The 15120-nt window shown below is 33.2% G+C and overlaps 2 protein-coding genes across 3 annotated transcripts; both read right to left on the minus strand.

The window, feature by feature from the left end:
• Positions 1–2267: 2267 nt before the first annotated feature.
• Positions 2268–8950, minus strand: LOC105829553 (protein yellow). The gene is made up of 6 exons (XM_012668517.3): positions 6264–8950; positions 5283–5775; positions 4609–4711; positions 4086–4174; positions 3528–3820; positions 2268–2721 (listed from the first exon to the last, which is right to left on the minus strand). Exons 1-6 carry the CDS (start codon positions 6266–6268, stop codon positions 2475–2477), a joined length of 1230 nt encoding a protein of 409 aa, XP_012523971.2. The 5' UTR covers positions 6269–8950; the 3' UTR covers positions 2268–2474.
• A 1978-nt stretch (positions 8951–10928) lies between these two features.
• On the minus strand, positions 10929–14278 carry LOC105829555 (protein yellow). 2 transcript variants are annotated; one of them, XM_012668520.3, is made up of 3 exons: positions 14035–14278; positions 12158–12413; positions 10929–11991 (listed from the first exon to the last, which is right to left on the minus strand). In XM_012668520.3, the coding sequence occupies exons 1-3, from the start codon at positions 14265–14267 to the stop codon at positions 11368–11370; spliced, it is 1113 nt and encodes a 370-aa protein (XP_012523974.1). In that variant the 5' UTR covers positions 14268–14278; the 3' UTR covers positions 10929–11367. The 2 variants fall into 2 exon arrangements, 1 of the variants encoding a protein (XP_012523974.1); XR_001138511.3 differs by lacking the exons at positions 10929–11991; positions 14035–14278 and adding an exon at positions 12792–14026 and having other exon boundaries at positions 12322–12413.
• Between the last annotated feature and the right edge of the window lie 842 nt (positions 14279–15120).

Genomic DNA, 15120 nt, shown 5'->3' on the forward strand with positions numbered 1-15120 from the left:
ACACAAAATATATTTTTTTATATATCTACTTTTTATAACGTTTACGTTGCATAAATAAACTTGTATCAAAATGTATATATGATGTAAGTGTTCTTTTATTATATGTTGATATTTCATATGTATGTTGACAAAAGCTTATTATTTAATGAATACAACAACGACCATTATTTCGGAAGTTTAAAGTATCATTTAGTTCCTGCTTTAGAAAATTGCGTCTTTAGTTGCGCCTTCTTAACGTAGAGATTATTTTGATTTCACTGCGTTATTATCTTATTTTATTATCACTCAACTCTGCCTGCATTTTAACAGGTTTAAGTAGAAAGAACGATGAGGCAGACGATGATGTCACTCGGGTAATGGATACTGCTATTCAGCAAAATGTTTTTTCCAGTATTACTCGGCGATGTTTTTTTTTTTTTTTTTGAAATCAATAGGGAAGTACGTATGTACAGAAGACACCTGCATACACAATAGATATCTGCATGTACGTTTTAAGCCTTGGATATTTGCATTCAACATATTTGTCATTATGAAAGACTTTAATTACGAATATATAGCAATTATTGATAACGATTGTTTCTTTCTTAAAAGAAACAATAATTATCGTTATCATTTTCTGGTTATAAGTCGAAATAAAGTAACGTATGTAGAAATAATGTATGAATAGTGAACGTTATACCATACGCATATATAATATGTGTAGTATAAATTGTATGCAATGTTTATTATAAAACTAGGTATTAATATATTTATATAAAAGAAAAATAAATTATTTAACTTTTTTAGAATTTAATTATAATATCTTATTAATAAAAATTATATTATAAATATTTATAGTACTTTTATCTCTCTCTCACACACACACACACACACACACACACACATACTCACTTTTATATATAGAGATAAGGAAAGAAAATTGATTTATATATAAGAAAAAAGAGTGTAGCATTTTTTAACATAATATCTTTTTAATTAGTTTTAATTAATTTCAAAGCACTAAGAAAAAATTATATCATTTCTAATGGTTTTCACGAGAAAACAGTTTTGCAACATTTTGTATAAATTGTTTTTGTCTATAAATAATTGTAAATTATAGATACGTATATAATTATATTTAACTCCATAATCGTAAATATGTAATTTATTTAGCAAATTAATGGCAAAAATATATGTATTTCATTAATTTAATGAAACATCTGCACTATAAAAACTGGAAAAGACCTGATTAATTACATCTTGCATATGTAATAGGACATGACCTCTCGAGAGTATACCTTTCACTATGTTTTCAGGATTAGATGTTACGTTTGTTAATTAAATCTTAATATTTTATTTATTTATTTAATTTATTATATGACATTCAATTTATAAATCATCACATGTAATCATTATTTAATTAAAGAAATAGATATGATGCTTCCTACTTCTAAGAAAATTTAATTTAAAGCTATAAATTAGATAGATTTTTAAGTCTATTTTATAATTTTATTTTATATATTTTTAAGTTATTTTATTTGCCATTTTATTTTCTTGTCTCTAATATTTTGTAACAAAAAAATTGATATGTACAAATATATTTATTTCAATTTTTATATCGGATTAATTTCACAAATAAGAAAAATATAAAAAGACTTATTGTTTATAAGTTTATAAGTTGAAAAAAACTTGAAAATGTTAATATTTCTAAGGTATCACAAAATATCATAAATCTTTGATAAAAGTAAATTATTAAGCATATTGAATATTAGGCTGCAATAAAGAAAAAATGCGAATGTCGATGTTACGTACAAAAGAATTTGCAAACTTAGCAATATTGAGTTTAAACCTAGTTTTCTGATAAACTGACAAGCAATTCTTAAGTAATTCTTGAATAATTCTCTAGAAATAGTACATTTCAATTAACTTTATAGTAAAAATAACAAAATTATTTTAATTATAATATATAAATTATATAAAATACTTTATTTAATGTAAAAAAATAATATTAAAGTAATTTGAAATTATTACATATATTTCTAAAAAGTAAATCAAATTTAACAAGTTAATCTTTTCTATTATCTTTAAAATATTATATTCTAAAATTTTTTTAAAACTATTTTTTATAAATAACAAATTACAATATCTTAAAATATTTATGATTTTAACAACTACGTAACATTGTTGTCATAGTTGACAGGATTTTAATATTTTGATGTCACTTCTTCTAAAATTTAGAACATTATAACAAAAAGTACATTTTGTAAATAAGTATAAAAATTTTCTTGTTTTAATATATTTTTATAAATATTTTAATTCTAAAAATTGTACGTCAAGTATACAAATCTTACTTATATAGCATTCTTTATTTTTTAAATATCTTTTTGTTATATTTCTGTCATAAAGTATGTTTTCAAAATTATTTTTTACCAAATTATGATTTTTTATGAGTATAATTTTTTCAATCTGCTACGCTTTTATATTATAATATTTTTTTAGAATCCTAAAGTATTGTTATAGAAATTTAACGAATAATATGGATTAATCTGCCTATTAAAAGAAGTCAACTCTAGATTATCTACTTTGAGTCTCATGATGCGGATGTTAATTTGACGATTATCAACTTGTCTCAAGAAGAACTTGTGGAATCTTGATGACATTATCCAGAAATTGCCGTTATCATATCTTGCCCATAAAATCTCAGCAATAAATTGTAGTTTTTCTGGACTATGAGCAAGTATCCTGAAAAAGAGGAAATATGTAAGAGATAGCAAAATTATAATTATAATTATAACTATAATGATATGTATTATTATTATTAACACGTAAGTATTAATAAAATTACAGTTATAATAATGATGAGATAATGATACATTTTATTATAACTACATATAATAATTGTAATAATAATATAATGGCTTATTCTCTATTTAACTTTTTATTCAATAAATCTGTTAATTATAAAAATTAAAAACCACAATCAAATTGCAATAGATCTAGAGAAACATCTTATAGATATCTTTTTAAGATATTGAAAAACAAATAACAAAAAAATGGATATAAGGAAATATTTGCAAGTAAGTTTAAATGAAAGTTTTTTCTACTTTTATAATAAAAATAATAGAGGCAATTAAAAGCGACTAATGCCATGGCAAATTTATTTTCCTTATGGAACTTCCTAATATCTCTGTATTTCTAAAAGATATTTATACAAAAAGATATATGCAGTGCATTTATTTGATTCAGTCTGGACTAACTTGTTGACGTGCCACCATTTGGTTAAAGCGGAACCGGTTTGCGTGACATGGTATATATACAACCGTTTCAGAATTCTTATGTTATCTTGCTATTCTAAATTATAAATTTACATAACGTTACCCTTATGATAAATCAATGTATACAATATAGCAAAATATAACAAAAAATGTTTCTCTTGAGTATCGGTTCTGAATGTTCATTCATATTAGTCTGATGTAATATTATACAACATTATGTATAAATAAATACTTTAAAATAATCTGATAATATTTCGTACAAAGTTTCTGTACCTCTGCTGATTGGTTTGCGGTTGCCACGACGCGATCGCGGTCTCGGTAAAGGGAGAGAACAAGATCGAGTCATCCCGAGGATCCAGGGCCAACGCCAGACCTTGACTCGACTTTCTGCCGACCAAGGTCACAGGTAACTGTTCACCGAAAGGTAGCGGTCCGGCTTGAAGAGCCGAGGTGGGTACGCTGAAGAGACTCTCGGTTGCCAGAGGTTGATAATAAACGGTTCCGGTTCTCGGTGAAAATGTTATTCCCACTATACCGTCCAAGAACTCGAAAGTGTCACTTCCGATCTAGAGAAATGCTCGTTTAATGTAGATCAAGATGTGTATAATTGGAGAAATTCTATTACATAAATATAGTATATTATACATATATCATGTAATATAAATTTTTTAATTATTTTAATTATTGTGTTTTATAAATCTCTCTCTCTCTCTCTCTCTCTCTCTCTCTCTCTCTCTTTCTCTCGTGCGTGTGTGTAACACAATTTGTATTTTAATATTTGTCTAGATTTCAAGATATATTAAATTTAGGACATAAAATTCTTATACTCACTCTGTACATTGCTTGATCTGGATTAGGAAACATGGTTCGATGAACGACTCGCCAACTTCTATCCCTAGTGCCGTCAAAGATGAGAAGTCCTAAGAAAACGTTAAGATTTTTTAATAAGTATTTTCGAAGATTAAAAAAAAATTTCATACCTATGCAATGTTGTGTTAAAAATTATTAATTTTTACTTGATAATTCTTAAAAAAATATTGCTTTGAAAGATGTTATGTTCATTCTCTGGAACTATTTAAATCACATCAATTAGCACATTTTTTTCGTTTATTCAAACTCAAAAGAGGTATTTAATTTTTTTGACTCACATTTTCCTGTGATAATATTTTGTTTGTCAATATAGTCAAATAAAGAATATTACACGTGCATTTCTTATAATATTGTTTTAAGAATTTAGATTAAGAAAAAAAGTATTATTAAATTATTATTAAATGTATTTAAATTATTGAATCTGTGTAAAATACTACACCATAATCTTAAAATGTTTTTAATTAACAATTAAAACTTGTGTAACCTGGACCGAGAGTGTCGGTTATGTACACAAAGACGTCATCGCAAGTTTTCGCCGCAACTTCGTCGATGACAAAATTGGTCAGTAAAGAATCCGGCCTCAACACCTAAAGAAAAAGACGTATAACAATGTGATTGCTTCAAACAATTACTTTTACGTAACTCCACTCAAAAATATGTTGTATAAATCTTGTTTTCCCATCAAACTGGATATATTACTCTATCTCCATATTTGTTTCTAGCAGAAATCTAGCTAATTACATATTAATATAAAATTGCACACAAAAACGGTTTTTCATTATTCTGTGGTGTAAAGTCAATTGTGCTGATCATTTACAAACAATTTTCTCGCATCTTTTATTTCTAATAATTTTTAATAATATACTTCACTCAAAATAAACCACACACATTTGAAAGTTTTAGCATACGTTAATAAGATATTTTTATCTAAGAAAGCTTCTTCTTTAAGAAATGAAAAAAAAAAGTTTCTGCGAGCGTTGCATAAATAATTCTCTTCTATAAGACATTTAATAATTTATGTCTGTTTTCTTCAAAATTTTTTCTGTACTTCTGTGTTTATTCGATTTTATAAATGTACGACTGCTCACGGAGTTAGATTTTTCACTGACGTAATTATTCTACTAATTTTATCACGAAAGAAAGTCGTTCTCTGCTCACCTCACGCGGGAATGTGACGTGACGGACGACCTGATCGGTTTTCAAGTCGAAGACCACAATTTTCGGTGGGCAAACGGGCATAAAATCGTCAATCGACGTCACGACACCGGCGTCAACGACCCACAGCCGATCGCATCTGTCTAATCTGGTACGATACACCGAGATCAACTTGGTGCAATTGATCTCTCCTTTACCGGCACCGTGCCAGTCCCACGAGGGATACGCCTGAAGTCGCGGGCTACTTCCCAACGGTGCCTTCCTGGGAAAGAAGCTCAGGGTAGCCGGTACACCGGCGCGTAATCTGGGCGTGCTGACGAAGATTCTGTTCCAGGTTATCTCGATCCCGGTCATCACTATATTTTCCGGTTGATGCTGAAAACCACGCTCGTTCGGCAGCGCGAACTCCAGCAACGGCCATTGCGCCACGGTTTCCAACATTTCCGTTCTCGTACTGACGAACAATAGCGACAGGACTGTCGCGATGAACGTGTGCCTGAAAAATATTAAAGCACGGACGGATCATTAATTTATTTGTTTAAATGAATATTCGAGTTATTTTTAAATAGCGTTGAAACATTCGACGAAAAGCATATAATATAGATTGCACCCTTAGGAAAAAACTTAAATTACTTTAGATCAACCTTTTAAATATCTTAAATTATCTAAAAATTTCTTCCGTAAACTTTTAGATTTGTAAGGTAATTTTGAAAACTTTAATTTCATTTAAAGTAAATTTTCCTAAGGGCATAGATGCTATTAATTATACTTTGGTATCCTTTTGTAGAAGATTGATGCTATGAAATTGCCATTTAAAATTTTCTTTAAGAGACAAGAATTTCGAAGAAATTGTTTGTAAAAATTCCGGCTATCAAGTAAACAGATTGCAAGTACAACGTGAAAATAAATATGCAAGACTCGGGTCATCCTGCCTGTATTCCAGAGAGCTAAGTTCTGTTTACCGTTCTTGTGTCAGTTACTTACCTCATGTTGCAAGCCTAAAGATTGAAATAAAACCAAAATCGAAGCCACTACTTCATTCAAATCACACGCACTCGAAAAGCGAAATAGAGACAATATAATCGGATCAGAATACAATCGGTACCAGCACGGTATCAGCGTCAACTGTCTCGAGGAGAACTATGCACGGGTGTGTACTACAGGTTCTACCGACTGAACACCGACTGATACCATTTTCTAGCATCAGCTTGTCGAAGCTTGTTGGCTCCCTAAGAGACAGGGCATTACAACTAGAATGCATTGTGTAACGAAACGTGTACTTTTACTCATACGCACAATCGTACGCTCTATCGAGGGGCAACACACCCACAATCAAGACACCCATTCCAGAACTACGGAGTTTAACTCAAACGGTGGCCAGTCTCGTGCAAATCCACTAAGGCAAAGAAAGTGGCTCGTGACTGGCTTACACTTGCGGCTCTCATATTTTCCTATAACTTCCGTAAGTCAAACGCTAATGCTTTTGCGACAACCCACAATATTGGCGTAAAATTCTTGGCAGATATTCAATGCGATAAGCACTGTGAGGATTTCTTCAGATCTGATAACATTTCGTGATAATGAAGGCACAAGATAAAAAGAACAATTTTGTTAAAAAAAAAATTCAAGAATTTAACTACATACAGATCTGAAAATAATTTTGTTGTTAGACATTAAAATAATTATGTAAACTGCTCGAGCCGATTGCTAGAACATCGAAATTTTTTGCTTGCACTTTTTTCATAATTATTTTGATCTAATAAAATTATTTTTAAATGTGCATCTAATTTAATTTTTAGATCAGTAAAGTCGTTCGTGTACATAGTTAAGTTTTGACTTTAGATATCGGCAATTAAAACTTTTACATGCTGTATGAAAATAAAAATGTTTGATTCAAAATTGATAAGAGAAGCAAATTTCAAGATTTTTTCAAATTCATTGAAAAAAAATTCGCTGCACACTCATTCTATGACACGTTGCGTATTCGAAAGAATTTCACTTGCTTGTTGTCACAACGACGGACAACACGGTAAGATATCGATAATCAGTCTTGCCATTAATAAGTCATTGTGTGACACATTACGAAATATCGTTTTTAAAAAATAATATAAAATGGCACTCGACGCTCGTGCTATAGAATTATAATGCAGACTGTTACGTAAACGTCCTTGGTTGATCTCGACTGAAAGTGCCCGGAACTAAAAGACCGCGCCCATTATTAAAGGTATAATTTACGTTTCGGGCATATGTATATGTGATCGTGACCAGGGAGCAACAAACCAACGGAGCAACGATTCCGATCGTGACTATTGTCTCGTGATTTTTTGCTTTTTGACTCACTTGGGTCGTTCACTCTCTTTGCGACGGAAGTGCACACTCATACAGTCAAGATAATTCTACGAGCAATTTCTGAAATCTTTTGATGAAACGATCGAATCACAGAAACGATTGGAGAATGCATTTCGTTCGGAATCTCTCCTCTCTCCATGGCAAACGAACTTTCTATATATTTTTTAAAAAATATCGCGATATTCGAAATCTATTTTCTTACAACCCGCAGCGTTTTGTTTTTGTTTTTTAATTTTTCTGATCTCTTTTTCGAGCGAATCTGACATTCTGCATTCATCGCGCATTGGTTCCAAACACCAAGTTTTATATCTGGCCAATAAATCACTTTCTCTCCGTGTAACTGCTCTACAGCATGCATACCTACCTAGCCTATGCTTTGTACTTTTAAGGCTTTCGTATTCGTATATGTTTATCTCAAGCTACTGTATATTTTATGAGGAGAGATTTATAATCTTTCAGAATGTAATCTAATCCGAGTGCAAATTCTTCCGTAATATTAGAAAGGTTTCTCGAAATTGGCGAATAGAATAGAATACACCCCAAAAAATTTTTGCTGATACAGATAGATTTCTTGATATCACAACCAAGATGTATTGCTAATTTTTGTATCTGCTAGAATTTTGACTGTCACGTATAGAATTTATAAATTCTGCTTCTATTAATTAGATTGATTAAGTGCAATACATATCACAATATTTCCTAATTGTTTATCTAACTCAGCTAATTTTTATACACATATAATTTTTGTTGAAGTTGCAAAATCATTTTTTTCAGTGATAGAATTGGCGAATGGAAATATTAAGTTTTTAATTTAAAGTTTTAATCATTAACGTAATTATTGTACAAAATGTAAATGAAAGGTTATAAAACCACCTCCTCTACTGAAAAAATAGAGAAACGAGGTGGACGGAATAACAGTGGTGTTCGATTACCGAACCTATGATTTGCAACGTATACGTTCTGTTAGAGATTAGATATCGTTGCTCAATACCTCGTGTGGTACACTATGGGAAATACACCATAGAAATGATCACGACTGCTCACCGTTCCCACGACAAAGCGGAAGCAAGTCGCCATCGGCTCGCAACGATTGTTAGATCGGTAAATAAGCTCTCAGTGTAGAAATAAGAAAGAATAAGACACTGTAAAAATTTTTTGTAAAATTACAACTATAATAGTGGGTAATTTTTAGACCAACTATGATAGTTGTAAATTTACTTTTGTTTATAATTTTTCAGTGCACATGTAAAAAAAATTTAATTTGTCATAAATTTGTTTACAGTGTATACACAAGTGTATAAAACAAATTAAGAAATTATTGCAAAATTAATTATACAAAATTACATACACAAAAAAATTTACAACTATTATAGTTTGTTTCAAAATTATTCACTATTATAGTTGTAATTTTACAAAAAATTTGTACAGTGTATTTATAATAAGAATAAGATATTTTTAGAAAAAATAATTGTCTGATGTGACAATATTGTACCAAGTTCTATAAATCACAAAATAAAAACAACAAACAAAAAAAAAATTCCTCTTGTATCAATAATTTTATCCATGCGAATTTGGTCCCAATAATTCAATTTTAATGTTGTGATATTGTTTTAATGCTATTCTGCAAATAACTGTAAATATATAACAATAATATATATAACAATACATATAATAAGAAATTATATGTATTATTTTATTTTCTATTAAATATCTAGGAATTATAATGCATTTATTTCAAGTCTTAACTTTTTTTAAATAAAAATATAATAAATCCAGAAGAGGAAATTAATGCTATTACTTAATATATTATTAAAAACTCGAATATCTCACATTAATGTCGAGATTGACAATATAATACATAATTTTAAATAACACATTTCAAGTTGCATAAGTGTAAGACGTACATGTAAATAAATGTCAACCGCTTATATTGGATCAAGTAGATACCATCAATAGTAAGCTATCTAATTACAACTTACGATAACGTATAATTACAACAAGTATTTATGATCGAGATATCGTTTTTTTATCGGTCACAATAAAGTTGATTGCACGTATACCCGATGTAGACAAACTTGGATTTTAACAGCTGCGTGTTTAAATGATAAATCGAAAAGTGGTATGAGAAACAATAATTGAAAAGTGCATTTTATTGAAATTTGTCTCCTTTCATTGAATAGCGTTTCTAATATTTTTTTACTATTTTAAAATCCAAGAAGCGCTTTGCGCCATCGACCAATTCGCTATCAATTGCAAGTTTAATTTCGTCTATCTTGAGGTTTGACACACTTTCCATGCAATATCATCCTGTATTTAAATATATTAGCATTTATAATGCGCTTGTTAATATTAATGATTCATGCTGATTGAATTATAAACAGTATATCACGCCAAGTAAATTACAAAAGAGTTACAATTTAATCGACAGATTATCAAATCAAAAAACCAGATAACGCGGAATTAAAAAATTAAGAAATTACTTAATTCGTAATAAGATACGGTTGGGGTTTCGTTGCGAGTATCGTGTAAAATCAGAAAGATAATTTGATCTCTCGAGTATCAATTTTCACTGAAAGTCCTAATGTATCACATGAGGACTTACGCTTCTGTTTTAATGCCCGGTAGTTACAAAAAAAAAACAAAAACGGAAGTTGAAATGTTCATTCGTCACACAATAATATAAAAAGATTGTTGGTAAATTGGATATGGGAATTGGAAAGGAAAACCGGTTAAGAATTAAATACACTCTTCGTCCTCGGTATAAGCTATTAATTTATGCCAAGCACGTGCGTTCCTTTGCTAAGGAAAACTACGAGTGGAGAACAGGCAGAATATAAGAAAAGGTATTACGAATTGCATGTCGGCATGGATACAGAACACGCGATGTGATTAACTTTTTTCACGCATAACGCTCAGTTGGTTTGGCGTTTCTGTTTTCCCTCTTTCAAAAGAATGGAACCTGTTGCGTGTGTGACTTCATAATTCTTTGATAGAAATGAAGATAAAGCGAATCGTAATCTGTAGAAAAAAGGTAATGTAAAGTTCTAAATGGAAGGTTTAGAAAATATTTACAATATTGTAAGAAAATAAATTTGCGAGAAATGTACAACACAGAGCTTCAGTTACTCGATTAAAACTTGGTCGATCAATTTGCATGAATCGACCTGGGTAATTAATTAGATTATGATCAAGGGACACATTAAGTAATTTGATTTTAGATGGATGATTTAAAACCCAGATGCGTCGAGCGCGGATTAGCGCGTCGAGAGGTTTAAGAGGGAAGAGTGAAGAAACGCTGAATTTTTATAATTATAACGTTTATTTCTCCATCCGACACGAATGTCAGCGACTGACATTTTGCTTACTGTCGTAGTTTTTTGCACGGTCTGCTGCAAAGGACGCATTGCAGCCGACCGTAATTTTGGCGAGTCCGAGTTTCGACGCTACAGACACACACACACACACATACATTCACACAGATACACATACACGTATACAAGGGTGATCTTTACGCTCTAGACACTTGGAATGGCAATGGGAGGCACGACGATTGGCGTTAGGTATGTATGTACACATTGTTTCCGCATCTATAGCGTAGAAAGGTAAATCTCATCGAATTGGAATGGTACTCGGTCTCTAAACCGGGAGGCCGAGAAACCTGTCGCTATTATATCAATCCGCGCTTCTATTCCTTCTCCTTGATCTCCGTATCACGATCGGCGAGAACACCTCTCCCTCTCTACATCAGGTTCAGCGCGTGATTGGCCCCGCAGCCGACGGTGCCCTGCATGTAATCCGGGAAGTTGCTCTCGAGGACGCGCATTCGGTCCCTCTTGTAATCGGGCACGATGTGAGTGGCCAGGGCGCACTCGGTGCTCTTGTAAACGGGCTCGAAGTTGGCGGGCAGGAAGGGCGTGACGGTATCCCACCTGTAGACCTCGGACTCGCCCTCGTAGCGGAAGAAGAGCGCGCTGCCGTTGTCGGTGCCCAGGACAATCAACCTCCTGGGCTTCTGTCCGCGATCGTGTATCTTGCCGTAGGCATTGCCGCTCCGGAGATGATCCGTACGGATGGTGAACAGGCGGCTGCTGCCCAGGTACGTGAAGATCAGGCAGGTGCCACCGTCGCTGTGGCGTATCAGAGCGAGATAGAGCACGTCCCGGCGGTCGCAGCTCATGGTCACCGCCTGCGGGAGCACGACGCGGTACCCGCGGCCGGAGGTCACGTCGTACACCAGGATCGCCCGGGTCGCCGCGTCGGACACGTAGATGAAGACGCGCCCGTCCGGATTGTAGTCCGCCACGACGTACTGCAGCCGCGACGTGACGCTCGTCAGGCCGGACAGGTCGACGACTTTCACGAGCTGGAAGAGAGACAACCGTTTACGTTATCCCGTCGTTCACGTAACATCCACCCGATCGAGGAATCGATCCAATTTTACCCTAATTCTGGTCTTTACGTTAAAGGCAATTTTTAATCTGCCTCCGTGACCCGCTTGTTCAAGGAAGGCGTTCAAAAGACTGTCTCACCTTGCCGGTTTTTACGTTGAAGGCGACAACTTTCGCCGGGCACTTGCGCTGCGGTTGCTCAAGGGAGCTTACGACGCCCGTGTCCAACACCCACAGGATGTCCTGGGGATCCAAAAAGATGTCCACGACATTTTGCAGCGCGGAGCACGTGCCTTCCTCCTGGAGCGACCAGCAAGGGAAGGCAACGAGACCGGCCTGGCAGTTCTTATCTTTCAAGGAGACTCGCGCTAAGGTCGCTGGCACGCCTGGCTTGAATCTGAAGAACGAACAGACGTTAGTATATTCCTTAATTCTAATAAAGGCATCGTCGATCTCTTATCCCTATTTCTTGGATTACCATTAGAAAATGTCAAACGCGACGTTCTTGATCTCGATGTATCGAGACATTCAAAAGTCCTTTGAACATTTTATTAATCTTCCTTCTTAAATTTTTATGTTACTTTATAATTAATTAGTATATGCACCGAGTATCGCAGAATTACTACAAATAAAATTACGCTTCTTGAAGTATATAAACTGTCTAACAAAATTGCATTCTTTATGTTTACTGCTACATTCGATGAATTGAAAAGAAATTCTATAAAATGTACCTTGGGCTTGTTCATTAATCAATTATACGAATAATACTACTTACTAACGTTGAGCATTAACCCGCTAATATATCGCATGTTAACCCCGTAAAATCGCCGACGATCGGCAAAATTAATGATCACGCACGTACGGTGGAAAGGAAGTATAATGAAGATATCGCGATTAAACGGTTTTATCGTCAAGCACCGAAGCGCGTTTCATTGGAGTTTATAGCTGTAAATACCAAACGCCGTGAAACGAGGCAGATACGATCGCCTACCAGTAATGTCGCAACATTATCGCACACATGCGTAGACATTCTCATTACGGCATCTACAACAGCCGTGACAAGGTCTGCAGTTGTGTGCGTCTTTCGAGGGATCGCCGTCGTTGGGGAAGAAAAAAGCCGTTATCTTCTAAACGGTCATAAAATTCCCGTAGATATCGCGGTATGCTGACTACTTCATTTTTCCGCGTTGAAAACGACGATCACGATCGCAATCTGCGATTTACGTCGAACTCGTGTCTCATTAACTTCTGCGAAGACTGATACTGCGCTTTGTCGATCGATCGCTACTGACGTAACCCGCGATTTGCAACCAGCGCACTTTTCACGCGCGGCTTCTCCCCATTTAAACTCGCCGAAGAATGCGGTTGCCCTTTTACCCTGGATTTAGACGCGGTTAGAGAGCAACGATTTCGTTTACGTTCAATCGAAGGTATACAAATAAAATCGGCTATTTCTTTGTGCACAAGCTTCCTCATATGGGAATTTTTTTCGAAGCTGCGATAAAGTATATTAATAATATAAACGATATTGCTTTCTCGTGAGGTTCCTTTGCAGATATTTCCCTCTCACGTAAATGCGTTTATGAGCGTGAAATAAACTTTGAATAACTAAGAAATATTTTTTCTATACTAAAAAGAACTTAGCTTTTCGTTTAAAAAAAAGATATTAATCTACAAAACTGGAGTAATTACAATTGCAACAATTATTTGTTAAAACCAATAAAGGTAATGTTTTACTTTTTTTCTCTAGAAAAGAACTTTTATTTTAAATTTAAATTAAATATTAATTTTAAAATTAAATTAAAATTTAAATATTTTATATACAAAATGCAGAAGTTAAATATTGTACTAATTAAATAATTATTTTATTAGTTGAATATTGTTTTCCCATCTTTTCGAGATAATTTTATTATCTTTTAATAAATAAAAGTTTATGTACATCAAAATAACAGAAAAATATAAAAGCAAAATACTAAATTATTTATAATTATCGCAATTGCATTATAAACTGTGCATACCTAGGTAAAGCAAGGATGGCGTCATCCTTGTAGACCGCAACCCTGGTGGCGAGGACATTCTTCGAGATGTAACGGCCGCTGTTCTTGAACATGCTCTTCGTGGCCTCGCAAGGCCATTCGAAGTTGCCACCGGTCCACTGGATGTTCCTCTCGCATTTTTTATCGCTAGTTTCGTGGGCACCGACGAGAGCAACGACGGCGACGGCGAACGTCACCGCTCGTGCGAAAAGCATTTCTGTCTCCTGTGAGTTTCCCCCGTTCTTTGCAAATCCGACCGCCTCGATCGTGTCTCTTTTGGCGATCGAATCAAACCGTAAACTGTAAAACTCTCCGGATTACGCCAATTTTATAACCCTGCCACATCGAAGCGAAACGTTGCGCAACGTCTTTGTTTGAAAAATATTTAATCACGACGCCCGGCGAGTCGACATGAACACGTTCATTCAAGCAGTTCCGCAAAAATTGCTATTAAATGTGGACTGAAAATGTTAAATGCGATACCCATAATTCCTAAATAGTTAAAATAAATTTATTTTAAATAAAAGTAAACTCACGATGAGCTGACACATTAAAATTGCGTGATGAGTCGATCGTGTTGAATTATTTTTATTAACGTAAATTAATTACTTTTTATATTAAGTACAAAAATATTTCTTTGCTCTATTAAATGTAAAGAACAAAGAAATGCATTTAGATAATGTTAATAAGAATTTTACATTATAAGTATAATTATTATTGTATTATAATTATTATAACAAAGATAAAAAGAAATATCCTTGGCAGTACTGTACTAAACAATATCAATGAATAATGTTCATTTGTATGTTAAGAAAAATTTAATAGAAACACAAGTTAGTAAAGTTGTTTCTAAACATTTAAAAAAATTTACATTCCTTTATACTTTTAATTTGTAAGTAACAGTACAAATAATATACACAATAATATGAATAAATAAAACAATTATGTACAAGAAACTTGATTATAGCATCTGGAATGAAATTTAACAATTTTGTTTATATTAACTCTTATAAAAATTGATATGGAAAGAGACAAAAATTCCAGAATAAATTAAAATTAGAAAGAGTA

The sequence above is a fragment of the Monomorium pharaonis genome, chromosome 4, assembly GCF_013373865.1.
Source record: "Monomorium pharaonis isolate MP-MQ-018 chromosome 4, ASM1337386v2, whole genome shotgun sequence".
Lineage (NCBI taxonomy): Eukaryota > Metazoa > Arthropoda > Insecta > Hymenoptera > Formicidae > Monomorium > Monomorium pharaonis.